The sequence below is a fragment of the Lepidochelys kempii genome, chromosome 17 (genome assembly GCF_965140265.1).
Source record: "Lepidochelys kempii isolate rLepKem1 chromosome 17, rLepKem1.hap2, whole genome shotgun sequence".
Classification (NCBI taxonomy): Eukaryota; Metazoa; Chordata; order Testudines; family Cheloniidae; genus Lepidochelys; species Lepidochelys kempii.
In genome coordinates this window covers 24587269-24613815 of record NC_133272.1, presented here as the reverse complement: position 1 = coordinate 24613815, position 26547 = coordinate 24587269, and the positions used below count along the sequence as shown (strand labels likewise).

The following is a 26547-nucleotide window of genomic DNA, read 5'->3' as shown; positions in this document are numbered from 1 at the left end:
GAGGGGTGTGCCCGGGGGAGGGACGTGACCCGGCCCTGGGGGGAGGGTCGTGACCCGGGGGGAGGAGGGGACGTGACCCGGCCCTGGGGGGAGGGGTGTGGCCCGGGGGGAGGGTCGTGACCCGGCCCTGGGGGAGGGTCGTGACCCGGGGGAGGAGGGGACGTGACCCGGCCCTAGGGGGAGGGTGTTGGCCCGTTGGGAGGGACATGACCCGGCCCTGGGGGGGAGGGTCGTGACCCGGGGGAGGAGGGGACGTGACCCGGCCCTAGGGGGAGGGGTGTGGCCCGGGGGGAGGGACGTGACCCGGCCCTGGGGGGGGAGGTCGTGACCCGGGGGAGGAGGGGACGTGACCCCGGCCCTGGGGGGGGAGGGGTGTGGCCCGGGGGGAGGGTCGTGACCCGGCCCTGGGGGGGAGGGGTGTGACCCGGGGGAGGAGGGGACGTGACCCGGCCCTGGGGGGAGGGGGTGTGGCCCGGGGGGAGGGTCGTGGACCCGGCCCTGGGGGGAGGGGTGTGGCCCGGGGGGAGGGGTCGTGGACCCGGCCCTGGGGGGAGGGGTGTGGCCCGGGGGGAGGGTCGTGACCCGGCCCTGGGGGGAGGGGTGTGGCCCGGGGGGTGAGGGTCGTGACCCGGCCCTGGGGGGAGGGGTGTGGCCGGGGGGAGGGACGTGACCGGCCCTGGGGGGAGGGGTGTGGCCCGGGGGGAGGGTCGTGACCCGGCCCTGGGGGGAGGGGTGTGACCCGGGGGAGGAGGGGACGGTGACCCGGCCCTGGGGGGAGGGGTGTGGCCCGGGGGGAGGGGTGTGGCCCGGGGGGGAGGGACGTGACCCGGCCCTGGGGGGAGGGTCGTGACCCGGGGGAGGAGGGGACGTGACCCGGCCCTGGGGGGAGGTGTGGCCCGGGGGAGGGTCGTGACCCGGCCCTGGGGGGAGGGTCGTGACCCGGGGGGAGGAGGGGGACGTGACCCGGCCCTAGGGGGGAGGGGTGTGGCCCGGGGGGAGGGACATGACCCGGCCCTGGGGGGAGGGTCGTGACCCGGGGGAGGAGGGGACGTGACCCGGCCCTAGGGGGAGGGGTGTGGCCCGGGGGGGAGGGACGTGACCCGGCCCTGGGGGGAGGGTCGTGACCCGGGGGAGGAGGGGACGTGACCCGGCCCTGGGGGGAGGGGGTGTGGCCCGGGGGGAGGGTCGTGACCCGGCCCTGGGGGGAGGGGTGTGACCCGGGGGAGGAGGGGACGTGACCCCGGCCCTGGGGGGAGGGGTGGTGTGGGCCCTGGGGGGAGGGTCGTGACCCGGCCCTGGGGGGAGGGGTGTGGCCCGGGGGGAGGGTCGTGACCCGGCCCTGGGGGAGGGGTGTGGCCCGGGGGGAGGGTCGTGACCCGGCCCTGGGGGGAGGGGTGTGGCCCGGGGGGAGGGTCGTGACCCGGCCCTGGGGGGAGGGGTGTGGCCCGGGGGGGAGGGACCGTGACCCGGCCCTGGGGGGAGGGGGTGTGGCCCGGGGGGGAGGGTCGTGACCCGGCCCTGGGGGGAGGGGTGTGGCCCGGGGGGAGGGTCGTGACCCGGCCCTGGGGGGAGGGGTGTGACCCGGGGGAGGAGGGGACGTGACCCGGCCCTGGGGGGAGGGGTGTGGCCCGGGGGGAGGGGTCGTGACCCGGCCCTGGGGGGAGGGGTGTGGCCCCGGGGGGAGGGACGTGACCCGGCCATGGGGGGAGGGGTGTGACCCGGGGGAGGGAGGGGACGTGACCCGGCCCTGGGGGGAGGGGTTGTGGCCCGGGGGGAGGGTCGTGACCCGGCCCTGGGGGGGAGGGGTGTGGCCCGGGGGGGAGGGTCGTGACCCGGACCCTGGGGGGAGGGGTGTGGCCCGGGGGGAGGGGACGTGACCCGGCCATGGGGGGAGGGTCGTGACCCGGGGGAGGAGGGGACGTGACCCGGCCCTGGGGGGGAGGGGTGTGACCCGGGGGAGGAGGGGACGTGACCCGGCCCTGGGGGGGAGGGGTGTGGCCGGGGGGAGGGACGTGCCCCAGCCCCACGTACCAGTAGAGCTTGGAGCGCTCCACAAGTGCGTAGGTGTCGCCGTCTCCGATGAACGCCTGGGCAGCTGAGGCACAGGAAGCACTCTGGGTGGTATTTCTGCTCCCCAGCCACCTGCGCAGGACACAGAGAGGGGCTGAGTCCACCCACCCGCTTGCGCCCCCCCACCGCCCAGGGAGCAGCCGGGACGAGCGCTGGGCCAAGCATCCTGCCCACTTCACTCCTCTGCTGTGACTGGAAGAGCCTCCTGCCGCTGGGCCTGAGCCCCACAGGCTGCTGGCCCCATGGCTGGACAGGCGCATGGGACTGGCTCACGGTGGGGCTAGGCCAATGCTGGGGTGAGGCAGGAGTCACCTCCTGCATCCCTGCTCTGAACCCAGCAGCCCGAGCTTGGGCCCCTTCATGGTGCCACTGGCAAGATCCACTTCCCTGCTGCCCTGTGCTATAGCCCATTCCATGCCAGGTGGCTCCTTGGCACCAGAATACTGTACAACACAAGCAGTGAGGCCCCCTGGGAAACTCCCCCATGTAGGAGCCCTCCGGCAGGACAGGAACCAGCTCTGCCAGCTTTGTGCCTCCTCTACTGGAGCCCCAGCACCTGGGGTGCTACACCAGCCGGAGCAGGTCTGGCCAAGGCAGTGCTTTGCCCTGCTATCCCTCAATTGCATTGGGGGCACAAGGGATGGCAGCCCTGGGCCCCCTGGGCAGCCCTGGGCCAGGCTCTGAAGCAGGATTACCTCAACTCCTTCCCTTCTAAGGGGTTGCACCAGGGGTCCTGCCTTCAGGGCCTGGATTCCTGCTCCCTGCTGCAGGAGTCTGCCTCTCACTGGCTGTGCGCTGGGAGCTCACCCCCAGCCAGGCGGTGAGGGGGAGGGAGGTGCAGTGAGGGGAGCCTGCCAGGCAGGGATCTGTCTGAGGCAGCATGGAGTGATGGCCTCATGCCCTAGCAGGGAGGGGCCTGGTCCTTCTCTCCTGCTTGGGGAGCCAGACCCAGATCACCGGGCTCTGCTCTGGTGCCTCACAGAGAAAAAAGCCAGGCTCTGGGCTGGAGGGAGCCACAGTGAAAGGAGATTCAGAGAGCTGGCCAAGGGACAAGTAGGGGACAGGGACAGCGCTAAGACCCTGCAGAGCCCTGGCAGGGAGGGCAGCTACTTGGCCAGGGCTCCTCAGGAATCACAGGATTAGATGTAGTCAAGGAAAACACAGCCTGATGGCCAGGTCAAGGCTGCTTATGACGTGACGCCAGGTCAAGGCTGACTTATGAGGAGAGGCTGAGGGAACTGGGTTTGTTTAGCCTGCAGAAGAGAAGAATGAGGGGGGATTTGATAGCTGCTTTCAACTACCTGAGAGGGGGTTCCAAAGAGGATGGATCTAGACTGTTCTCAGTGGGAGCAGATGACAGAACAAGGATCATGGTCTCAAGTTGCAGTGGGGGAGGTTTAGGTTGGATATTAGGAAAAACTTTTTCACTAGGAAGGTGGTGAAGCACTGGAATGCGTTACCTAGAGAGGTGGTGGAATATCCATCCTTAGAGGTTTTTAAGGTCAGGCTTGACAAAGCCCTGGCTGGGATGATTTAGTTGGGGTCGGTCTTGCTTTGAGCAGGGGGTTGGACGAGATGACCTCCTGAAGTCCCTTCCAACCCTGATATTCTATGATTCTATGCTGAGGGTGAGAGCTCTTCACCCCTGGCTGGACAACGCCCTGGGAGCGGCCCTGCCCAGTGGGGACAGGCCTGGATGGGATCCCAGGGGCTGCTCTCATGGCCAGGGTACTACATCCTGTGGCTGGGGTGGCAAAGAGCCCCTCCCTGTCCTGTGCTTGTAAACAAGGGGAAGTGCCCTGCGCTGCTGCACAGTCACATGGCTGGCCTCCCCAGACTGGCCTTTCCCCGCTGTGGCAATGACAACACTTGACAGGGAGACGGGAAATGCAGAGGCAGGGCTGCCTGGAAGGCACTTGCTGGCTCAGGCAAGACGTGTACAGGCTAAGCCTTGGGGTTCGGAAAGAGACTCAAGCATGAAGGCGAGCTGCCATGGGGGAACCCCTGGGCTCAGCCTCAGAGGCCCCGTCCACGGTGGAACCCCTGGGCTCAGCCTCAGAGGCCCTGTCCCTGCGGGAACCCCTGGGCTCAGTATCAGAGGCCCTGGCCGTGGCAGGGACCCCTGGGCTTAGCCTCAGAGGCCCTGTCCGCATGTGCTGGGGAGAAACTGTATAAACCCAGCAGGACAGCGTTCATGAACTGAAAGGCAATTGATTGGCAGGTGGTGACTTTCGGATGTAAACATCCCCTCCAGCCCAAACCCTGCACGCCAAGCGGGCACTGCAGGCCCAGCACGGCTCTGACTAGCACAGCTGCTCGCACAGGGAAGGTTGGGAGTTTGCCAATAAAACCTGCGCCAAATCACTCCCCACAGAGCACCCACCAGACAAACAGAAGCGAGAGGTATCAGCCGTTCTGTGCTGCCCACGCTGATTGAGAGGCAGAGTGAGTCACAGATAGGGAGGTGAGACTGCCGGCGCTGTCAGCGTGGGGGTCCCCAAGAACAGAGGACAGGAGGTTTGAGTCGCTTTTGACGTGACAGTGTCCCGTTAACTCCTGGGGCTGGAACCGCTCTCACCAGGCGTGACTCCACTACCATCTCACTGGGGTCCCGCCAGGGGTGCTGAAACCACGTATTTGGGTTGTTATTGCTACTTCCAGCCAGGGGGTGTGGCAGCCTTCCCCAGCATCCGTAGTTCCAGCACTTATGGGTATCACTACTGACCCTTTGTCCGCAAAGAGGGTGGATATGGCTCTCGACCACCTTGGTTCACCCTGGCTATTCTCCCAGCTCCCTGACTAATTGCAACTTATCTGCCTCAGGCAAGAGGTTACAAGTTTCCATCCAAAATCCAATGACATTAGTGATAGTAACAAGCCCCCCAATCCCAGCTCCAATGGCCCCGGTTGCTGGAAAGCAGCGTCCCTCCTGGCCCTCCCCTTCGTCGGCAGTGGCCGCAGCTCCCGGTCTGGCCCTTACCTGTAGCATGGTGCTGAACCAATTCCCCTGCTGGTGTATGAGCCTGGCTTCTCCTACCATGGTGCTGGGTAAGTGTAACAGGCTCCCTGCTGGGTGTGTGACTTATTTACTCGCCCACTGCTGGAAACTACTCCCTTTCCAATGACCTCATCTCCAGATGACACCAGCTAGCACCGCCCACATCTTCAGCTTGAGCCCCAGGTCATGTCCCAGGCTGCCCCGCGGAGAAGCTGGGCTGGAAATGTCCAGTCACTGCTAGCCACAAGACCACCGGCTTAGTGGGAATCCCCAGCACCCAAGGAGCCCTGGGTCTGAGTCTCTGCTAGCCTACACACTGAGATAGCATTGATCCCAGTTCCAGTCTGGCTGGGCAGTGCTCCATACCTCCTTAGCCGCCGGGCACCGGGGTAAATGACCGCACCCGGGTTGGGCTGGCCACACAGAGCCCTGTGCCCCTCACTTTAAGCTATTCCTTAGGTGCACCCACATTCAGATTGCTTGCAGGGGGCAGACGCCTCTGCTCTGGCAAATGGTACTTACCATGACCAGCCCCTTGGTGATCTGCTCCGAGCAGCCGTGGCACAGCTCCCCGAACCTGGCCCAGTAGTCTTTCTTGCAGTAGAGGCGCCCATCCTTCTCATAGTACTGGTGGGACAGCAGGGCCCCGCACTCGCAGCACCTGCAATAGCAAGAGGGCAGCTCACAGACGGCAAAGCCCTTTGGAGAGCCTGCCTGTGACCCATCGGGATCCGAACGAGGGCACCATGCGGGCCTGCCCCTCCCTGCCGCTTGGCCACAGGAAAGCCGCAGCACCATGGGGCTGGGTCGCTCCTGCTGGGCGCTACCTTCCCAAATGGCTGCAGGGCTGGGCTCTGGGCCCTTGCAGAGGAAATCCTGCCTGTCAGCAGAATCTGTAGCCCCAGCCCCTGGCTGTGCGCCCCACAGCAGAGGACTAGCTGATGTGCTTCGGGCATAGGCTGCCCCAGCTAGTGCCCAGCCCTCCGCGCTGAGCTGCCCTCCATCCCTCCTGTATGGCCCGGCTGGTGTCTTCTCCTTGTCACCTACCCCGCACCCAGCCCAAGCTCCCCTCCCTCACACACCTGCAGGCAAGAGACCCCCAGCCCCTGTGACCTTACAGACCTCACTCCTCACCCCCTCGCTAGCCCACCCCCGTCAGCCTCAGCCCATCCCCAGCCCTGCTGCTGTCCCAGGGACTCCAGGGGAATTGCACCAGGTGTGTATTGGGGCCAGCCGGCTTTGCCTCCCCTCCAGCTCAGGCTGCATCCTGCTGGCCTCTCCCAGACCTGCTCATTTCCCCTGGGCTCACAGTGACAACACAGGAGGCTCAAGCTCCCTCCCAGCACAGTTAGTACTCAGCCCCTCCCCCCATTCCTGGTCATATCCCAGCTATGCTCAGCCCCTCCCCCATCATGTAGCTACCCTGGTGACACTTACTACCCCCCCCCGCCCCCGTGCAGAGGAAGAACAGACTATGTGGGTGACCCCCAGCTGATGGGACTTTAGGGCTGCAACCTGACAGCATCTGCGCAACTGGGAAGCTCTTGAACCCTGACCCCACCTGTGTGGGCACCTCTGAACTGTGCCCTGTGCCGAATCCCGATGGAGAGAGAGTGAGACTGTTGCTCATCTGGCAGGGGGCTGCCAGGCTCCCGTGGGCTTCTGGGAGAGCTGCCGTTCCAGCTCTCAGTGCAGACGTTCACACTCAGGGCTAAGGGGCTGTTTACTTCTGATATAGACATCCGAGCTTGGGCTCTGGGATCCTCCCACCTCACAGGGTCCTACAGCCTGAGCCCTGCGCGCCCGGTTAGTGGACGCAGACCAGCTGCTGGCGTCTAACTGCAGTGCACCCACACCCAGAGTGATCAAAATCACTGCATATTACTCTTGGCTGCCAGCACTTCTCCTAGAGCCTAGCACCTCTGGGTCACCTGGCGGGCTCCACAATGGAGACGGAGCCAAAGGCTCCATGGACTATGCTCTGCAGGGGATGGCAATGGTTGGCAGACTGGGCTTTGATGGCCGGTGGTTATCAGCACTTACAGCACCACAGCAGCCTGCTGCCTTGGGGAGAGCCGTGGTCCTACTGCTCCGGAAAAAGCCATCACCATCCTGCGCCCTGTGTGTGGAAGAGACTGCAGCAGCCAGGCCACGAGCCACCCAGGGCCATTTCCTGTCTCTGATCATGGCTATTGCAGAGGGCTCCAGTATGTGGCAATCCCCATCCTCTGACCATGAGATGAGAGGGCCCTGCTCGCTGTGCGCCCTCCAGCCAGCCGACAAGGAGCTCGCCAGCCCAGGCACCAGTAGCTAGGTGACTCCCAGCTGCCTGGTCCCACACAGACTGTCTTCAATATAGTGAAGCCCAGGTCATGCTGGCTTCCAGTTCCCTTCTCCTCCATCCCCTGCTCACCCTAGGGAATGAACCAGCTGTCAGATCTCAGGCCCCAGTCCCAGGATTCCTTGCCACGTGCAGTCTCTATGTCCGTCCCATCCCCCGGCTCACACAGACACCCCATCTCTAATTTCACCCCATCCCCCGGATCAAACAAACTCCTCCATCTCTAATTCCACCCCATCCCCCAGGGCTCACACAGACACCCCCATCTCTAAATCCACCCCATCCCTCTGGCTCAAACAGACACCCCCATCTCTATTTCCACCCCTTCCCCCAGCTCACACCGACATCCCCACCTCTAATTCCACCCCTCCCCCCGGCTCACACTGACACCCCCATCTCTAATTCCACCCCTTCACCCTGCTCACAGAGATACCCCCCACCCATCTCTAATTCTGTCCAGTCTGCAGTTCACGTCTCCCCTGGTGTCTAATTGTGGCCGAGCTCTGTAGTTCAGGTGACCACAGCTGGTCTCTAATTGCATCCCAGTTTCGTAGCTCAGGTAGCCACTGCTGGCCTCTAATTGTGTCCTGTCCATGTTGCCTGCCGGTCCCCCTCTAATTCCAGCCTGGCACCATGGCTGAGGGAGCCCTGCCTCGGAGGTAAGTTCCCAAGTGTGGTAACAGTGTGGGGCACTGGGAAGGCATGGGCTGTGTTTGGGTCCCTACTTGCTCTTGGTTTCCCCTGGTGTGGGGGGAAGAGGAAGCGGTGTCACAGAGTCATGTCCTGTTTGCATGCAGGTTGCAAGGCAGCAGTTGATTTGTGTACATCATGTGCTGTCCAGCCACAGCCCGGGACCTGCCCCCGAGGGAATTGGGGCCAGAGCATGACAGCATCTCTCGTGTTAGCTGTACATGGAGCTGGGAGCCCAGGCTGGTGCACGGGTTTGGCAGTTGGGCCAAGTGATCCACATCTGTGCCATCTCCCTCAGCCAATTAGTGCAAATTAGCTGCAGAGTAAGGGTGGTGAATGGTTGAGTTACCTCTGACAACTCTTGGGTCCAGTCCCGACCAGGAACGTACGTGGGTTAGCTACAGATGGGGTGTCTGTGTGAGTCATGGGGGTAGAGTGAGCGGGTGATGGAGGAGAAGGGAACTGGGTAGCCATCTTGTGACCCTGTTGACCAGGAAGCCACCCCAAGAGACACAGCTGTGCGAGCGAAACCCTGGTGTAGACAGCACTTGTTGGACGGAAGAATTCTTCTGTCAACCTAGCCACTGCCTCTGGGGGCGGTGCAACGCCTGCCCGGATGGGAGCACTCCTTCTATCCACAGAGGTAGTTTCTTCACTGAAGCACTCCAGTTGTGCGGCTGCAGCATTCTAAGGGCAGACACGCCCTTGCCATGCCTGGCTGTCGCTGGGCGTCGTACGGATGGAACTTGTAAGGTACCAATGGCAGCGAACTGGATGGTAACACTCTGTGAATCTCAGGGGTGGCTGACCTGGTGACTGTCTGGACAAATTTCAGAGTAGCAGCCGTGTTAGTCTGTATTCGCAAAAAGAAAAGGAGGACTTGTGGCACCTTAGAGACTAACCAATTTATTTGAGCATAAGCTTTCATGAGCTACAGCTCACTTCATCGGATGCATACTGTCTTCTACACTTTCCACAGTATGCATCCGATGAAGTGAGCTGTAGCTCACGAAAGCTCATGCTCAAATAAATTGGTTAGTCTCTAAGGTGCCACAAGTCCTCCTTTTCTGTCTGGACAAAAAGAGCCTTCAATCATGCTTGGAGCTGTTTCCCTGGCTTCCGGCTGACTCACCAGACATTCCAGGCTTCAGAGTAACACAGACAGGTAATAGGCCTGGAATCTCAGGCCTGGGCTACGCTAGGAATTTACATCCGTGTAGTTACGTCTCTCAGGGGTGTGAAAATATCCACACCCCCGAGAGACAGTTATACCACCTGAGCCCAGTATAGACAGCACTTGGTAGATGGCCGAATTCTTCCATGGACCTAGTGTGATGAAGTGGGACTGTTCTTAATGTTTCCTCTGAATAGTGTGGGGGTGCCTCAGTTTCCCCTAGGCAGTTCTTAAGTATCTAGGTGGTGGGGTAAGGGTGTATGATCATTGTAGCGCCCTAGAAGGCAGGTGTGTGCAGGGGTCTGGACACAGAGAATGGCCGACAACCTGTTTCCTGGCAACTGATGGCCTGGACCCTTCCCTCCTTCAAGATGAGAGCTAAAGTGTTGGAGAACAAAGGAATCAGGTGACCTCCTGGCCTGGGAAAGGGGAAAGCCCAGAGGAGGAGGGGCTGGAAGGAGTTTCAGTTTGGGGCTGGCTGGGACATGGAATCAAGTACAGACGTGGTTGTCTGGCTCACTGCCCCCCAAAATGGACCCGGCTGAGGGGTCCTGTTCTCTGCACCTGCAAGCTCTGTTTTAGACCGTTTTCCTGTTGTCTAATAAACCTCTGTTTTACTGGCTGGCTGAGAGTCACGTCTGACTGTGAAGTTGGGGGGCAGGACCCTCTGGCTTCCCCAGGACCCCGCCCCTGGGCGGACTCGCTGTGGGAAGCGCAGGGAGGGGCAGAGGAGGCTGAATGCTCCGAGGTCAGACCCAGGAAGGTGAAAGCTGTGTGAGCTGTGTGTCCTGAAGACAGGCTGCTCACAGAAAGGCGACTGCCCCAGAGTCCTGACTGGCTTCATGGGGAGCAGTTCCAGAGCATCGCCCAGGGACTCCGTGACAACTGGTGGCAGCTGTGGGATGTACTGCACCCCATGGATGGCACTTCCTGCAGTAAGTGACTGGGGAGCAGTAAAACAAAGGGGGATTGACGAGGACCAGGCCTGCTGAAGGCTCAGAGAGGAGCGGTTTTGGGGGGCAGTTAACCCCTGGGAGTGTGTGACCAGCAAGAAGGACTGTGCACTAATGGGGTCCCCTTGGGGACTGCGGTGAGCAGTCTCAGAGGTGAAGGAGCCTGTGGCTTGGCCCTGGGAGAGAGAAGAAATTTTGCAGTAACAGTCCAAGGGGCGGAGGAGTCTGCAGCTCGACCCTGGCAAAGTGGTGGTGACCTTGAGAAGGGCTGGCACACTAGGGGTTCTCCCTGGAAACCGTGGGGAGCTGAGAGCACACAGGCCTGTGAGTCCACAACAACTTGGGAAGAGCGGAGTGATGGCCTGTCACCCTCTCCTTAAGAAGGACATTGTAACTCGGTGCAGAAAGAGAGGGTTGCGCATTGGAAAGTTCACCAAAGCACAGTTCATCACGCAGCTGGAGGAGGATGACCGCTCTAAGGAACAGATTCCTGACCCCAAATGGGGCTATTACAGGATCTGGGAGCAGCTGGAGTGGTAGCCAGGCATCCCCAAGTCTCCTGTCCCTGACCAGACGAGGGTCTTCACGATCGGGGATCAGAGATGGATGGGATTGGAGCTGAATCCGAGAGAGCAAGAGGACTGTGAGAGACAGCGAGAGCCCGAGAAAGAGCTGCAGAAGCAGCAGCAGCATGAACTGGAGCGGAGAGGCATAGGGGACCTTCCCACAGTGAGTGGGGATAGACCCCGGGTGCCAATTCTGCAGGGAACCTCGATACTAAATTGCAGCCCTTGGGTAACGAGGGGGGGATGTGGATGCCCACCTCACTGCCTTTGAGCAGGCTGGCGATTTGAACCAGGGGGACCCTGCGGAAAAGCCCCGGTGTCTAGCTCCCTTGCTGGGTCCGAAGGCCATAGACTCCATCAGCCCGATGGGCGGGGAGGTGGACAGGCTCCCACTCCTGACCCCAACCTATATGTCTGTGTGGAGTTTCCTGGGGCCAGGCCCCTCAGACCTCCAGTGGGAGCGGAAGGTGATGGTCAATGGGGAGACATTCCTGGGGTGGTGAGATCCTGGGACAGAGAGAACTGTTGTCAGGCCTTGGGTGGTGCAGCCTCAGATGCTGAGGGGCTGTGAGAGCTGGGTGAGGGTCCCAGGGACAAAGCCCCTCGCCCTGCCTATGGCCCATATCCCTGTGCAGACCCAGGAGGGGTGGGGCTGGCTGGCTGTTGGGGTTCTCCAGGACTCCAGTTGCGAGACCCTGTTGTGGGGTGACTGTGTCTCTTTGGGACAGGATCCAGGCCCTGCTCCTGTAACTGCCAAGGGTTTGAATTTGAATCCAGGGAACCAATCAGTGGAGAGGGAAATGGTCAGTGAAAAGGCAGATGACCTGGCTGGCAGCGGGGAGGAGCTGCTAGGCTCAGGCTACCTGCCTGCCTGTAACCAGACCCCTGGGGCTCCCCGCCCCCCTTGCACACTGGAGAAGGGGCTCACGCTGGCTCTGATGCAGTGAGGAAAGTAGCGAGCTCACTGCCTACCCCCACTGGGACAGCAAGGGCAGCGCTGAGCACAGTGGGAGCTGAGACCCCAGCTGAGTGGGGGAGACACAGGCAGGGCAGGGGATCTGTTGGGAGTGGGAAGGCACTTGGTAAGGAAAGTTTGGATGAGCCTAGGCAGCCTTGTGAGCTGATGGCTTTGTCTAATCAGCAGGGTGGGAAGGCGAGGAGAGTGGAAGATGAGTGTCCCTGGACCTTACCTGTTAACCGGGTGGAGAATTGGGACAGTGAAGGAAATGTGCCTGTGTCTGTCAGGGGTATTGACTTGCCTGTGGAGGGAGCTACCCTGATCTCCAAGCAGTTGTCTGTGACCAGCCTTGTGTGCTGGGACAAGGGAAAAGAGATCCCAAGCTGTGTGTCTGGGAAAGGAGAAAGTGTGTCCGGCTCTTCTTTGTCTGTGGAGCAGACATAAGGGGCCTTTCAGCCTGTGATGGTTGAGGGTCGTGCAGTTGTCTCAGAGTTGGTTCTGGATTCAGCTAAAGCCCAGGAAGGGAATGGTCCTAAGTTTGTGTCTGCTCGGGAGAATGGCCGTGTAACTAGGTCGCATCCAGTTAGTGTCTATGTAAAATCCCAGAGACCAGACAATTCTGGTGCTTGTATTTTGCCTGTTGCTAGTGTGTGGCTGGGAAAGGGTGTCGCAACTCTGTCTAATCAGGGTGAGATCCTAGCTAGGGCACAAGGAGAGCATGATTGTGTTACCTACTGAGGGTGTGGAAACCTGTAGCAAGAAGGAAAAGATTCCTGAACTTGTGTGTGGCAAAGGGAAGGAGAATGCTTCTGACCTTTTATCTAGGAAGTCTGTAAGTTTGCCTGAAAGGGGATTGTGTAGGAATCCGCCAGATGGGCCAGAGATAATTCTGGATGTAAGGGAGTCCCAGAAAGAGTCTGTTGTTGCTCAGGAAAGTGTTCCTCTAGAGCAAGCCCTTTTCACTGGCTGGCTGAGAGTCACGTCTGACTGTGGAGTTGGGGGGCAGGACCCTCTGGCTTCCCCAGGAGCCCGCCTGGGCGGACTCGCTGTGGAAAGCGCATGGAGGAGCAGAGGAGGCTGAATGCTCTGAGGTCAGACCCAGGAAGGTGGAAGCTGTGTGAGCTTCTTGCCCTGCAGACAGGCTGCTCACAGAAGGGCGACTGCCCCAGAGTCCTGCCTGGCTTCATGGGGAGCAGTTCCAGAGCATCGCCCAGGGACTCCGTGACACCTAGCTACTGCCTCTCAGGGAGGTGGATTATTGACGCCTACGGCAAAATCCCTCCTGTCAGCATAGGTAGTGTCTACACTGAAGCTCTGCAGCTGTACTGCTGTAGCGTTTTAAGTGCAGACCAGGGGTCTCAAACACACGGCCTGCGGGGTTATTTTCTGCGGCCCTCCAGCTCCCCGAGGCCCCTCGCCACGTTTACCTCGAGCGGCTCTGGCCCTGAGCGGCATGGGGGCAGGGCAGGCAGGCAGGAAGGGAGCCTGCCCTGCCCCTGGTGTGTGCCAGGCCGGAGTCCACCCCACAAATCCCTCCTGCAGCCGAACCCCCTGCCTTTGACCCCCTCCTGAACCCCGCACCCCAACCCCCTGCCCTGAGCCCCCCGCCACACCCCGAGCCCCCTCCTGCACTCCACACCCCTCCGGCACCTCAACTCCCTGCCCTGAGCCCCCGCCACACCCACACTCCTCCTGCACCCCCTGAGAGCAGGGAGGGCGCGGAGCTGGGGTGGGGATTTCGGGGAAGGGTTGGAATGGGGCCAGGGAAGGGGTGGGAAGAGGTGGGGCAGGGGCGGGGCCTCATGGACGAGGTGGAGTGCGGGTGGGTGCACGGTGGTGGTGGGGGGGTGTCAGTGATGCGGCCCTTGGGCCAATGTACTAGTCCTCATGTGGCCCTCGTGGTCATTTAGTTTGAAACCCCTGGTGCAGACACACCCATACGCTATTTGTGGCACAGTAGCAGTGTGACGAAGTGGGACTGTTCTTAATGTTTCCTCTGAATAGTGTGGGGGGTGCCTCAGTTTCCCCTGGGCAGTTTTTAAGTCTCTAAGGGGTGGGGTAAGGGGGTATGGTCCTTGCAGAGCCCTAGAGGGCAGGTGTGTGCAGGAGTCTGGACACAGAGAATGGCCGACACCCTGTTTCCTGGCAACTGATGGCCTGGCCCTTCCCCCCTGCAAGGTGAGAGCTGAAGGGTTGGAGAACAAAGGAATCAGGTGACCTCCTGGCCCGGGAAATGGACAAAGCCCAGAGGAGGAGGGGCTGGAGGGAGTTTCAGTTGGGGGCTGGCTGGGACATGGAGTGAAGGGCAGACGTGGTTGTCTGGTTCACTGCCCCCCAAAATGGACCTGGCTGAGGGGTCCTGTTTTCTGCACCTACAAGCTCTGTTTTAGACCATGTTCCTGTCGTCTAATAAACCTCTGTTTTACTGGCTGGCTGAGAGTCACGTCTGACTGCGAAGTTGGGGGGCAGGACCCTCTGGCTTCCCCAGGACACCGCCTGGGCGGACTCGCTGGGGGAAGCGCACGGAGGGGCAGAGGAGGCTGAATGCTCCGAGGTCAGACCCAGGAAGGTGGAAGCTGTGTGAGCTGTGTGTCCTGAAGACAGGCTGCTCACAGAAAGGCGACTGCCCCAGAGTCCTGACTGGCTTCATGGGGAGCAGTTCCAGAGCATCACCCAGGGACTCCGTGACAAGCAGCTAGGACCCCAGTCAGGGATCAAGGCCTTGTTGCACTAGATGCTGTACAAAGAGAACAAAAAGATAGTCCCTGGCTGGTTCTTATCATCCTCATTCACACTGCAGAACAGATCTGCCTGGTTCAGATTGTGCTCAGCAAGACCTACCATCACGCCATGCAAGATGCATTAAAGAATGTCTTACTTGAGCAGCACTGTCCTTCCCGTTGTCTGGGCCATGCCCCAGCTGGCCAACCAGGCAGGAGCCCGAGAAGGTGGCGAGCGAGCCATCCCGCAGATGTGCAGCCCCCACTGGCAATGTGTCCTTAGGCCTGGCGCAGCGGCTCTGACTCATGCTGCACTTGCCGCAATGGTTTCCAGCTGCTGGGGGCAAGCAGAACCCTCTGCTCCCCATGAACCCCTTGTCCCAGTGGGGAGGCCCCAGCTGCTGTGCCCTGTCCCCAGCTCTCTACTCCCCCACCCCCGGGCGCCAGGTGCTGGGCTTGCTGGAGCGCTAGTCCCAACAGCGGGGCGGGGAGGGGGACTGAACAGTATGCACGAACAGTGCAATTCACGACTGCTTCAGATGTAGCCTGCTGGAACTCTTGGGCTCTGGCAGGACACTGCTGTGGGGAAGCTCACAGCATGGGAAGATCACCTTTTATATGCCTGGTAGGGAAGACGCATGCAGAAAAGCGAGGAGCATGTGGCTGGCGGAGAGCAGGCTGTTCATGAGAGGCGCGTGGGGTCAGGATCATGGGTACGGAGAGAGGGGGACTGGAGTGGGGGCATGGGAATGTCCGTGTCAGGCCGGGGGGGCAGTACGGAGAGTGACGGGCAGGGGCTGAGGGCTGGAGTGGGGGGTATCGGTGTGGGACTGGAGTTTGGGAGGGTGGGGGTCGGGCTGCCAGTGGGGGGATGGAGGGTCAGAGATTGGGCTGAGGATGTCAGTGTGGGGATGGAGGTTGTGGGGTGCTGGCGTGGGGCTGGAGTAGGGGGTGGGGTATGGATAATGGGGGACAGGAAGGGCTGGGGCTGTCCATGGGGGGCTGGAGGGGGCCAGGAAGGGCGGGGCTGGAGGGGGCGGGGCTGCAGTGAGGCGCATGGGGGCGGGGCTGGAGGGGGCGGGGCGGCAGCGGCAGGCGCAGTGGGGGCGGGGCTGCAGAGTGAGGCGCATGGGGGCGGGACTGTAGGGGGCGGGGCTGCAGAGTGAGGAGCGGTGGGGGCGGGGCTGGAGGGGGACAGGAAGGGCGGGGCTGGAGGGGGCGGGGCGGCAGCGGCAGGCGCATGGGGGCGGGGCTGGAGGGGGCGGGGCGGCAGCGGCAGGCGCAGTGGGGGCGGGGCTGTGCTTCTGCAGCCCGCTCCTGACTCCTCCCCCTTTCTCGGCGGCACGAGGGTCGCAGGGGCATCAGCGATGATGTCACGCCCCGGCAGCCCCATTACGTCACCCGGGCCGGGAAGCCGCGCTCCGACTGCGTTCCTCAAACGCCGCCGGGAGGGCGCCGCGCAGGGGCCGCTGGGGGTGGGCTGGACGGCCCCGCCCCCTGCGCTCCCCGGCCCCGCCCCGCCCCCTGCGCTCCCCGGCCCCGCCCCCTGCGCTCCCCGGCCCCGCCCCCTGCGCTCCCCGGCCCCGCCCCGCCCCCTGCGCTCCCCGGCACCTGCGGGGGGCCGCCCCCTGCGCTCCCCGGCCCCGCCCCCTGCGCTCCCCGGCCCCGCCCCGCCCCCTGCGCTCCCCGGCCCCGCCCCCTGCGCTCCCCGGCCCCGCCCCGCCCCCTGCGCTCCCCGGCCCCGGCCCCGCCCCCTGCGCTCCCCGGCCCCGCCCCCTGCGCTCCCCGGCCCCGCCCCGCCCCCTGCGCTCCCCGGCCCCGCCCCCTGCGCTCCCCGGCCCCGCCCCGCCCCGCCCCCTGCGCTCCCCGGCCCCGGCCCCGGCCCCGGCGCGCTCACCCGCTCGGCCCGCCCGCTCGGGCGCCTGGCACCGCGCACACACGCACTGCGGAGGGCCAAAGGGGAGACCCGCTTGCTGGGCCGCAGGCGGCTCCAGGGGTAGAGATGAGCCACTCGGAGACTTTGGGGGTGACCCTGACCCTGGGGGGGCGCAGCGGCTGGGTCACGCTCTCGCCATGCTGCTTGGCCCTCAGCCTTGCGAAGACCTTTGGTCTGGCCGCTGCGCAGCTCTGCCAGAGGTCGCAGTGATGGTGAGTGCCCAGGCACGTCCCCTCGCCCTGCTCACCCACCTGCCTTTGATCCACCCTGGCAGCCCACTGGGCGCCCGCTTGGCCCAAGGCAGACCCAGCTCACCCGCCTGGCTCCCCGACCCTTGCTCAGTCCAGCAGACCCCAGCGTCCCTCCCGGACCCAGATAAGTCCCTTCCTCTCATGCTGCCTCAGGTTCCCCATCTGATCAAGGGGATAACAACACACACGCCCAGGCGGCTGGGACAGCTGCCCACTTTGGAGCAGAGGGGTTTTCGGTTCCTCGGTGCTGGGTGGAGGGGAGGTGGGGGATATTTCACACAAAAAGCAGCCAGACTTTTTACCAAGTGCATAACACGAGAGGCCAATTCCCCCCGGCCTGAGGGAGGAAAATTCCGGCCCCAGCCACCGACCCAGACGGTTCCTCTAGTCACCGAGGGGCCAATTCCCCCCAGTCTGGGGGAGGAAGCCGCAGCCCCCAGAAGATGATCAGAATCTCAGCATCACCAGACCCTGCTCAGCTCCTCCCCCTCCCACAGCTGGTCTGGCCTCAGCTGCCTGCTAACTGGAGGAGTGCAGGAGAAGCAGTGAGCAGGCGGTGAGGAGAGATGTGTGGGGGCAGCTGCCCTCCAGGCTAGAGGGCTGGGTGTGGGGGGAAGGGACATTTCCTGCCACAGTTTCTATTTCCTTGGCAGTATGTCTCCAGGCACACGCCTTTTCCTCGGGATTGCTGCCTTCCCTCTATCCCTGTCCTGGGCTTGGACCCAAGGGTGCTGTCCGGACTCCACCGCAAACTGTCCCACACCGTGGCCCCAAGCCCATGGTGATGCAGTGTCCCTAGCCATGGCGGAGGCTCAGCTGCAAGCCAGAGCAGCCCCACACACTTACTTGACTCCAGCACTCAGGAAGCGGCTCTTCTTGAGCACAGCAGTCAGCATCCTCCGAACCAGAACTGGAGTCCGGGGCCGTGTGGCCCCCGCCTCAGTGAGCGGCACTCACGCACAGCCTCTGCTAGGATGGTGGGGCCATGCATTCAGCTGTGGGGGCGCCTCCCCCAGCTGGCCAGGGAGGCCCTGCACACACTTCTGTGGCTTCTAATTCCTACAGACGCATTAAGTGAGAGGGAGAGAGACCAGGAACCCATGACATCATCCCCTCCTCCCCAGCCTGCTCCCCACAGCTCTGTCCTCAGTGACTCAGGGAGAGACACTTGCTTTCACTTCCCCCCACCCCCAGACCACAGCCAGCAGCCTGAGGAGGAAAGGAAACCGAGCTGTAATCACACAGGGAGGTGGCTTCCTCAGTGACAGCCAGCAGCCTGCCCTGCATCAGCCATTGCTGCGCCTCCCCTGGGCTAGCTCCTCATGGGGACTCACAGGCCTCCCCTCCCTAGGCACACGCCTGCAAACACAACACCAGCCAACCCGCATGTCACCCCACTGTTCCATGCATAACATCAGCACTGACGTGTGCAGCTTACTGTCCACATGGACATGGCCCTGTTACCACCCATACACGCCCTCCCACATCTCTTCCCCCATTTGCAACAGCACTGTGCCTGGCCATGCCCTGCCTTCCAACATCGCAGCTCACCCCTGCCCACAAACTCGCAGCGTCCCTGCCAGCGAACCCAACTCCCAGTCGCATGCACAGCTTCCAGGATGCAGATGCACAGGTGCATACCTGCCAAGTGCAGAGAGCCCTGGGGCAGGTACCCATGTGTGCACCCCAAGGGAACGGGGCTTTCCCAGCTCCAGAGAGCCCTGCTGTGTTGCCAGCCCTGGGAAGGGCTGCACTGGCGCTAGCGGCAATTCGGTGGCTGGCTACGCCACTGTCAGCAAAGCTCCAGTGCAGCTGCCGGCATTAACCCCGGTGCTGCCTCGCCCTGCTCACAGGGGCACCGTCACGGTGTCGGCACGAGGAGGGAACCGTCACAACTTCCACCCCTCTGCCCCCTCAACAGATTGAAGGAGAAACGCTTGCTGACCCCCTTGCCTGGGCAGAGGGGCTTGGCTCTGTCCTGGCCCCAGAAAAGCCTGCCCCCACTCTGGGGACTCCAGCACACAGGATGCGATGCACAGTCCACCGCTCCCTTCCCTGGCTCTGGCTTAGCCGGCACACAGGCTAATGAGGAGCAGATGGCCCCGTTCACATGCTCTCCAGCTGCTGCTGCTGCTGCTATTAATGGCTGCCCAGTTGCAGTAGCGCATGGGGCTGTGGAGTGCAGAGAGCAGCCCAGCTTCCCACGGAATCTGTGTCGCTCCCAGACAGGCTTCTTGCAGACATCACTGTGCCCCAGGGACAGGCCAAAGGGTCAGCTTGTTCTGTGTTTGTACAGCACCTTGCACAATGGGGTCCTGGGCCATCTCAGGCTGCTAGGTGCTACGGTAACACAAACAGTAATAATAATAATGAAGGGTGCCACCCTCACACCGCCCCACAGCACCCCCTGCTGGGAGATGCCAGAGCAGAAATAGCTGGGAGCTCCCCCACAGCCAGGACTCCTGCTCCACTCCCTACAGCGCCCCTGCTGGGAGAGGCTGGGACTGCAGTAGAATAGCAGGGAGGTCCCTTGAAGCAAGCATTGGCACACAGGGCCCCAGTAAGGTTTGGGTGGGTCAAGCTGAAGGCAGGCTGCAGCAAGGATGCCAGGGGCTGGGCACTCCCATTCCCCAGGCCAGGGACACACTCCATGCTGCATGCCTGGTGTCTGAGCCCTCCCTGTGGAATGACATTTATCTGTGCTGCGACCACAGATGTGAGGGGCAGCACACTTGTGTGGCACTGAAGGGCAGGCCTCTGAGAGGAGTGGCTGGGAGCCTGCAGGCTCCCCGTGACAGGGAGCGCAGGGGCCCAGCAACGCCATGCTCACACTCTGCTTCACCCCATCTGGGATCCAGCTGCAGCAGCAAACGCCCCTTCACCCCGGCTGGCCTGTCCGAACACCTGGCATGCCTGGGGCGCCTGGCTTGGAGGACAGCCCTCGCTGACTGAGTGCTGGAGAGGCTTCAAGCCCCACGCAGCGCACAGGGCTCCCTCCTGTGGCCAGGCCACTGGGCAGTCTGGGTGACATGGCCAGTGCTGAGGGCTGGGAAGAAGCCTGAAGAGCAGGTGCTGAGGGGAGAGAGGAGCCCAGGGAAGCAAGCAAGAAACCAAAGCAGACTGCCAGGGTCACAGGCAGCCAGGGTGTGCCAGGGCCCCAGAGCCCATCCGGGGGAGAACTGCAGCCCACCCTGGGAATGCCCACCCCAAGTCTAACGGCTAGCTGGGACCAGGGCCCTTACCCCAGGAAGTTGTGTGCCAGAGAGGCATTGCATATGTGTGTGTTTGTGCAGGACATTGTGTGTGTGTGACAGTGCATGAGTGTATATCTGTGCAGGACATGGACACGTGTGTGTGTGTGTGTACACATGCTGCCACCTTGCAGCCCTGACCAGGAGGTGACACCAGTGTCTGTCCCTAGACTTCTAGCCTTGGCTAGACTTCTAGCTGGGGAGCGCAGGCTGGAGACCTCCATGCCTGTCCCATGTGGCTCCTACCTGAAGCAGTCAGCATGCCAGTCAGCGTTCAGGGCCTGGAGGTATTGTCCATCGTAGATACTGTGGCCACAGCTCGCACATACAGGCAGGTCGTTTCCTGCAGGGCACAGAAGAAGCACAGGCTGTTGCACCCCCATGCGAGGGCACAGCCAGCCCCAGCAGAGTCAATCTGGCTCGGGGAGCCCTGAGGGCCCTTCTCCCGTGGAAGCCCGGCACCTAACCTCACCTGCATGCATTGAGGCAACTATGGAGAGAGACGTGCAGCAGGGGGAGCTGGTGGTAAAGGGACAGGACAGGACAGCAGGACTCCTGAGTTGGGGGGACATAGAACATCTCCTATCTGCTCTGTGCCTCAGTTTCCCCATCAGTGAAAGGGGAATGTGATGTAGCGACTGCCTGGCAGGCTATGCAGCAGCACGCTCTGGCAGGTGTGCAGGGTATGGCGAGCCTTGGTGGGATGGCGCCAGAAACGGGCACGCAATTAGTCCCACAGACCCCTGTGCGAGGAGCACCGAAACCGCTACAGAGCAAGAACAACTAGGCCGGGCACATCCCCACCTCACACCTGAGAGCCCGCAGCCCGTCTGCCACCGGGACCCATTCCCTTCCCCTTCCCCACAGGGCCTGCACTGACCCTCCCCCACCCCCACCTGCCCATCACCAGGACTCACAGTAACTCTGAGCCTCATCCCCCCATCACATGGACTCACACTGACATTCACCCCCGCCACACACTCCCCACCATGCTGTCACTGCAACACCTACAAACCCTGACCCCCTCCCACACTGGAACTGCAGTGACCCTGATGCCCCTCCCCCACTGGGACCTGCATGGACCCTGACCCCTGTCCTCCAGACCCACACAGGCCTTGACTTCCCATCCCCCACTGGGACCTATGCTGACCCTGAGCCCCCATCTCTGGGCCCTGACCAAGCCTGGCCTCTGGCCCAGGGGAGGTGCAACACAAGCCAGGCATAGCCGTGCTCTCCCAGTGGCTTCTTTGCACTTTCCACTCACCTTGCCTATATTTACTGATCCCCTGCTGGTTTCTATAACAGGGGCAGGGGTCCCCACCAGCCACAGCCAGAGCTGCCCCCTCCAGTGCCCGTGGCCCGTGCTGGAAGAGCAGGACTGGGACAGAGTCACATCAGGGCTCAGGCTGGGGCAGGGTGACAGGCCCTGGGCGTGTGGTGTCTGGCAGGAGTCAGGAGTGTGGCCTGGGCCAGCCTGGGGCCCTGGAGAGCGGTGGGGCTCCCTGGTGATGCAAGCGCCGCCCTGAGTGCCCACGACTGCTGCTCTGTCTCCTCTGACTGGCAGGTGAGGGGTGGGAAGCGCAAAGCGGAGTGGGGTGGAGGGAGAGCACGGGGCAGACTCAGCCCAGGGGCCCCAGGGCCAGTCCAGAGCTCAGGGGAGAGAGCAGTGGAGGCTGCTGGTTTGGGAAAGGCGGGGGTGGGGAGCCCTGCTGGCCCTGAGGGCTGCATGAATGGGTGAGGGAAGGTGGTGAAGAAGATGCTGTCAGGCAGGTGACTCGCTGAGCAGGGGAAGAGCAAAGTGCATGAGGGGGAAGGAAGGGGGAGGTGTGCAGGGGTGAGGAGTGTGAGGGGAGGATAGGATGAGGCATGGGGGAGGAGATGTGGGGTGGCAAGAAGGTCAGGGCCCCTCAGCAGGCTGAGTGTGCAGGGTGTCAGCGGGCGCAGGGGGTCCCCACTGCCCAAGAGAAGCCAGGAACCACTCCCCAGCTGTCAGGAGAGAGGGCCCCGGCGTGGGGGCAGTGGAGGCCCCAAGTACTGAGTCACAGGAGCCCGGCTCCGCGGGGGGTGGAAGCAGAATGGCTTGAAAGCAGAGCTGCTGGCGGCAGTAAAGTGATAGGTGGGCATGGAGAGGGGCCATGCGCTGGTGTGGGAGGCAGGGCAGCCAGGACAAGAGGGAGCTGTTAATCACCAGGATCACCTAGGCCAGGCTAAGGTCTGCTCCCTCCTGCTTTGGGAGCCAGGCCCCCAGCTCACAGCAGGAAAGGAGCCAAGGGGCTGTGACAAGCCACACCCTGAAATGATGAACCCCCAGCAGCCAGGGCCAGGCTGCAGGGCTAGGGAACAGCTGGCAAACGGCATTGCAAGGGGCTGGGAGTAGGGTGACCAGATGTCCTGATTTTATAGGGACAGTCCTGATATTTGGGGCTTTGTCTTATATAGGTGCCTATTACCCCCTAACCCAGTCCCGATTTTTCACACTTGCTGTCTGGTCAGCCTGGAGCTGGGAGTGGTGGCTGGGGAGTTGGGAGCAGGGGACCTTTGATGGGAGGGTTTAGGTGACCCCCAGAGGGCCAGAGAAAGGCCACTGATGTCCCAGGGAATAGAAGCAGGGATGTAGAAAGCTCCTGTCCAGCATGCACCTCCTGGCCAGGGGGAGGGCTCAGATGCTAGGGTTACTATCCCCTGTGCTGGAGGAATGTGAGCAGTGGGATGTGAACCCCAAGCCAGGGAGAGACGGGGGGAGCGCCTGGCTGCAGGAGGACGGAGGGGGCAGCTTCTGGGAACCCTGGCCTGACCGGAGCAGGACTGAGGTAGGGTGAGGGGCACCTCGTGGCTCAGCAGGGGGCCATGGGCTCTTCAACCTCTAGCCCAGGGCTAAGAGCTGGCCACCAACTGCCCCCTGAGGGCTGCCTGCCTGCAGTGAGCCAGGCGGCGGAGGCCTCCCCGGTATCACAAAGGGCCCGCCTGGCCGGGAGCGGGGGGCCCGGGACACGAAGTCGCGCCAGTGGGAGCCCCCTCCACACCTGCCCAGCAACGTGTCCGAGCCCTGAGCCGCCCGCCCGTCCAAACCCACTGCAGCAGGGGAAACGATTCGCTCAAGGTCACAGCGAGTCCCTGCGGGCTGCGAAAGGAACCCAGGAGTTCGGGCTCCGGGAGCCCCTGCGCCAAGCGCTGGCCCGGGGTTCCTCCCTGCGGGGTGCGCCGGGGGCTCCTGCAGCCCCCGGCCGGGCAGTGGCCGGAGCGGCCGGGCTGGGCACGCAGGGGGCGCGGCAGCGGCCGGGGAGCAGCCGGGGCCGGGGGATGAGAAGAGGCTCCGGCCGCCCGGAGCTGTCCCTGCCCGGCCGCCGGCTGGCGGGGCTCCCGCATCTGCAGAGGCGGCGCAGCGGCCCCAGCCCGGCCCCGGGCACGAACCTTCGTCCTCTCCCATCGGCTCGTCCCTCCAGGTGCAGCAGAGGAGCATCAACCTCATCCACCCGCCGGCTGGCCCTGGCACGACCGCGGCGCCAGGCTCCGCCGCCTGCTCCGGCTCGGGGCGCGTCTGGCTCGCAGGCGGCGAAAGGGGCAGGGCTGCGATGGATGCTCAGCGGGAGGACGGGGCTGGCCGACCGCACAGCGTCCCTGGGAAAGCAGGAGCGAGACAGGGAGCGAGGGCCGCCGCCGATGCCCCAGCCCCGCAGGCGGGGGAGGTGGGGCAGGAGCGGGGGCAGCAGGGAGCCGGGCAGGGCAGAGTCCAGTGCACCTGCCTCCCGCCCATTAACCCTGGGACAGCCCAGCCCAGCTCCTGCACTCCCGGCCGCAGTGACACTGAGCAGGGAATCCCACCCGAGAAGGACCTGGGCCGCGGGAAAGCTGGTCAGAAGTTGGTCCAGTAACAGATATTCCCTCATCTCCAGCACCCCGGGACCCACAGATACACCAGCGCTGCAGACCGGGGCAGGGCCGACTAGTGTGGGGCTGGTTCCCCGCATTGTCACTGACCCCGTGGCCATTGGTGAGTTGTTCCAGTGGTTGATTACCCTCGCTGGTACACATTTATGCCTTATTTCCAGTCTGAATTTGGATCCTGTTACATCCTTCTCTGCTCTGTTGACGAGCCCATTATTAAATATTTGTTCCCCATGTAGGTGCTCACAGACTGTAATCAAGTCGCAGCTTGTGTTAAACAGATCAAGCTGCTTGAGTCTCTCACTGTAAGGCAGGTTTTCTAATCTTTTACTCATTCTCATGGCTCATCTCTGAACCCGCTCCATTTATCAACACTCTTTTTGACCCGTGGACACCAGCACTGGACACAGAATTCTAGCAGTGGTCACACCTGTGTCAAATACAGAGGTGAAATCAACTCTCTGCTCCTACTTGTGATTCCCCTGTTTGTACATCCAAACATTGCATTAGCTCTTTTGGCCACCGCGTGGCACTGGGGGCTCATGTTCAGCAGATTATCCACCATGACCCCCAAGTCCTTTTCAGAGTCCCTGCTTCCCAGGATGGAGCCCCCCACCCTGTAAGTATGGCCGACATTCTTTGTTCATAGAGGTATACTACATTTACATTTAGCAGTATTAAAAAGAACATTGTTTTCTTGCGCCCAGCTTACCATGTGATTGAGATCGCTCTGTGTCAGTGACCTGTCCTCTTTGTTATTTACAACTCCCCCAAATTTTGTGTCATCTGCAAACTTTATCAGTGATGATTTTATGTTCTCTTCCAGGTCATTGATAAAAATGTTGAATAGTGTAGGGCCAACAACTGATTCCCATGGAACCACACTGGAATCACACCTGCTCAATCACAATTCCCCATTTACAGTTACATTTTGAAACAGTTTTTAGTCCATTTAATGTGTGCCATGTTAATTTTATATTGTTCTAGTTTTTTATTCACATGTCATGTTTTACCAAGTGAAATGCCTGAAGAAGTCTAAGTATATTATGTCAACACTATTATCTTCATCAAGCAAACTTGCAATCTCATGGGGAGCTGGGGACAGAAAGATTAAGTGATGGCCTAAGATAACACAGGGAGTTGGTAGCAGAGTAGGGAATTGATCACACGTTGCTGATCAGGCCTTGGTCGCCGGACCACCCTTCCTCCCTTTATGATCCTTCCTTTTGCTGTAACACAGGCCATAGAATTTCATGCAGGAATTCCTACATCCATAAGAACAGCCAGACTGGGTCAGACCGAAGGTCCATCTAGGCCAGTATCCTGTCTTCCAACAGTGGCCAATGCCAGGTGCTTCAGAGGGAATGGACAGAACAGGGCAATTATTGAGTGATCCATCCCCTGTCTCCCATTTCCAGCTTCTGGCAAACAGAGGCTAGGGACACCATCCCTGCCCATGCTGGCTAATAGCCATTGTTGGACCTGTCCTCCATGAACTTATCTAGTTCTTTTTAAAACCCTGTTATAGTCTTGGCCTTCACAATGTCCTCAGGCAAGGAGTTCCACAGGTTGACTGTGCGCTGAGTGAAGAAGTGCTGCCTTTTGTTTGTTTTAAACCTGCTGCCCATTAATTTCATTTGCTGACCCCTAGTTCTTGTGTTATGAGAAGGAGGAAATAACACTTCCTTATTTCCTTTCTCCACACTAGCCATGATTTTATAGACCTCAATCATATCCCCTCTTAGTCGTCTTTTTTCCAGGCTGAAAAGTCCCAGTCTTTTGAAACCTTTCCATACCCGTAATCATTTTTGTTGCCCTTTCCCGAACCTTTTCCAATTCCAGCATATCTTTTTGGAGATGGGGCGACCACATCTGCACGCAGTATTCAAGATGTGGGCCAGGTGTACCATGGATTCATATAGAGGCAATATGATATTTTCTATCTTATTATCTATCCCTTTCTTAATTCGGTGACAGCTTTCAGATGGGTAGTCATGTTAGTCTGTATCAGCAAAAACAACAAGGAGTCCTTGTGGCACCTCACAGACTAACACATTTATTTGGGCTTATGCATCCGATGAAGTGAGCTGTAGCTCACGAAAGCTTATGCCCAGATCCATTGGTTAGTCTCTAAGGTGCCACAAGGACTCCTAGTTGTTTTTCCCTTTCTTAATGATTCCCAACATTCTGTTTGACTTTTTGACGGCCGCTGCACAGTGAGTGGCTGTTTTCAAAGTACAGTGGTGCCAAGATCTCTTTCTTGATGGGTAACAGCTAATTTAGACCCCGTCATTGTATATGTAACCCAATAACATCTGGTTGAGCTAGAACGTATCTTCAGACACCTGAGTTTGATTTAATGACTTCAAAGGAGCCCAGCCCCCAGCACACTGAGCTCTTTGGATTGTGGGTGCAGAACCCTTTTGAACGTTCGGCCAGAGGCTGCAGATGGCCAGCGTTTGAACAGCTCACTCGCTCTCAGGACTGGGCTTGGCAGAGGGCTGCACTGGGCATGCTCACAGGTCAGGTAGGGTCACAGTGAAACACATAGTAAGCCCTGCAGCTCAGGTGCTAAGGGAGCACAGGATATTTGTAGAAATGTGGTTGAAGTGTAACTGAACTCCTGTGAGGCCCAGGGAGTTTGCAAAGAGCTCAGCAGGGATGGGAACCTACAGTACAGTGGGTCACTTGCTACCTATCAGCTCTGTGTTCTTGGGAAACCAGGATGCAGTATCCAGCCTGTCTGACTCACAA

General features: G+C 61.2%; 1 protein-coding gene across 1 annotated transcript in view; it reads right to left on the bottom strand.

The window, feature by feature from the left end:
- The window catches only part of LIMK1 (LIM domain kinase 1), a 40692-nt gene extending 17227 nt beyond the window's left edge, over positions 1 to 23465 (bottom strand). Inside the window, 5 exon segments of the mRNA XM_073315415.1 lie at positions 2032 to 2090; positions 2092 to 2142; positions 5591 to 5729; positions 20155 to 20251; positions 23320 to 23465. Coding sequence (XP_073171516.1) covers positions 2032 to 2090; positions 2092 to 2142; positions 5591 to 5729; positions 20155 to 20251; positions 23320 to 23377 — 404 coding nt within the window. The 5' untranslated portion in view covers positions 23378 to 23465.
- Positions 23466 to 26547: the final 3082 nt, after the last annotated feature.